Source organism: Aegilops tauschii, chromosome 7 (assembly GCF_002575655.3).
Source record: "Aegilops tauschii subsp. strangulata cultivar AL8/78 chromosome 7, Aet v6.0, whole genome shotgun sequence".
In the NCBI taxonomy this organism is placed as follows: domain Eukaryota; kingdom Viridiplantae; phylum Streptophyta; class Magnoliopsida; order Poales; family Poaceae; genus Aegilops; species Aegilops tauschii.
The window spans coordinates 159501524-159503281 of NC_053041.3; the positions used below are offsets into that span (position 1 = coordinate 159501524).

At 48.1% G+C, this 1758-nt stretch overlaps 1 protein-coding gene across 1 annotated transcript; it reads left to right on the forward strand.

Moving 5' to 3' along the window:
- Positions 1–355: 355 nt before the first annotated feature.
- On the forward strand, positions 356–736 carry LOC141026963 (uncharacterized). Its single transcript, XM_073503872.1, has one exon. It carries the CDS (start codon positions 356–358, stop codon positions 734–736), a length of 381 nt encoding a protein of 126 aa, XP_073359973.1.
- The last annotated feature ends 1022 nt before the right edge of the window (positions 737–1758 follow it).

The window sequence follows — 1758 nt, forward strand, 5'->3', positions numbered from 1 at the left end:
TCGTTGCTTCCCTTACGTATACTCCAAGTCTTCTGGATTGCTTCCATTCCAAAAATAACTCTCCCGAAGGTTTCATTCCGATTGGACTCCGTTTGATATTCCTTTTCTGCGAAACACTGACACAAGGGGAAAAACATAAACTGGCACTGCGCTCTGGGTCAATAGGTTAGTCCCAAAAATAATATAAAAGTGCATAGTAAAGCCCATTAAACATCCAAGATGGATAATATAATAGCATGAATACTTCATAAAATATAGATACATTGGAGACGTATCACTCATCAACGGAGACTTTAACCTCATTTACGAGGCGAGAGACAAGAACAACCATCAGCTCAACCGGAGGATCACGGGCATGTTCAGGCGAGCCATCGACACCGCCGGCCTGAAAGAGATCAAGTGCAAAAATGGCCGCTTCACCTGGAGTAACGAGCGTGAGAACCCGACGCTCGTCAGCATCGATAAATTTTTCTGCAACTGCAGCTGGGAAGATCTTTTCCCCTTAAGCACGCTGATGGCGGCGTCGACCGCGTGCTCTGACCACTCCCCTCTGCTCCTTGCGGATGCAGCTGCTCCTCGCCGTCGCACCAAATTAAAATTTGAAAGCTTCTGGCCGCAGTTCCCGCGCTTCCACGAGACGGTCGATCAGGCTTGGAGCAGGCCGGTCCACAGCACCTGTGCCTTCAAGCGCCTGTCCATCAAGATGGGGCGCACTACAAAAGACTTGAAGATCTAGAGCTCCTCCCTTTTCAGCGATTCTAAGATACAATTCCACATAGCAACAGAGATCATCATGTGCCTCGACATAGCCCAAGAATCCCGCAGCCTCTCCACGCCAGAATTCAACCTCCGGTGAATCCTCAAGCAGAGATTGCTCGGCCTCGCCGCGATCGAGCGAGCGCGCAAGCGCCAAGCATCTCGGCTGACCTGGCTCAAGATGGGCGACGCGGGAACCAAGTACTTCCATGCAAAGTTCCGCTCACGACGAAGAAAAAACTTCATCCACAGCCTGCAGACAAGCAACGGGATCGCCACGTCGCACGAGGACAAGGAGGCAGCCATCTTCGACCACTTCAACTCCATCCTCGGCTCCAAAGGAGCTCGCCCCAGAGCTCTCAACTGGAGCCAACTCCAGCTGCCCACAATCAGAGGAGGTGTCCTAGACAACCCCTTCTCAGAGGACGAGGTTTGGGAAGCGATCAAGGCCTCACCGGCGGAAAAAGCTATGGGACCGGACGGTTTCATTGGAGTTGTCTTCCGTAGCTGCTGGCAAACCATCAAACACGATATCATGAAGGCTTTCTACCAGTTTTATTGTATAGCCGGCGATGATCTTGCTACATGTAAGTGCATCTAGTGCCCCTTAGTGATTTTGGTGTATTGAAGACTTATAGGTTAAGGGGCTAATGTGTTTATGAGTGTACACAGGTCTATAAGTCTATGAGGAGTTTGATATTTACAGAGAAATTCGACCCCTAAAAATGAAGTTCTTCGACTGAAGACTTTGGATTTCTGAAGACTTTCTGAAGACTTTGAAAGTGAAGAAATTGGTGTGACCTTGAAGACTTGGTATTCATTTGAGGAACATGAAGCGTGAAGATTTTTGTTTTCGTAGTTTCATTTTCTCTTTCTTGAGTCATAGGAAACACCGTACTGTTAAAGGAGGTCGAGGAAATACTAAGGAAAAATTTCCATGTGATGCTCAACTCAAAATCCTACACCTACCAATCTCTTCGAGTGAAGCCATTGGAAATCTCA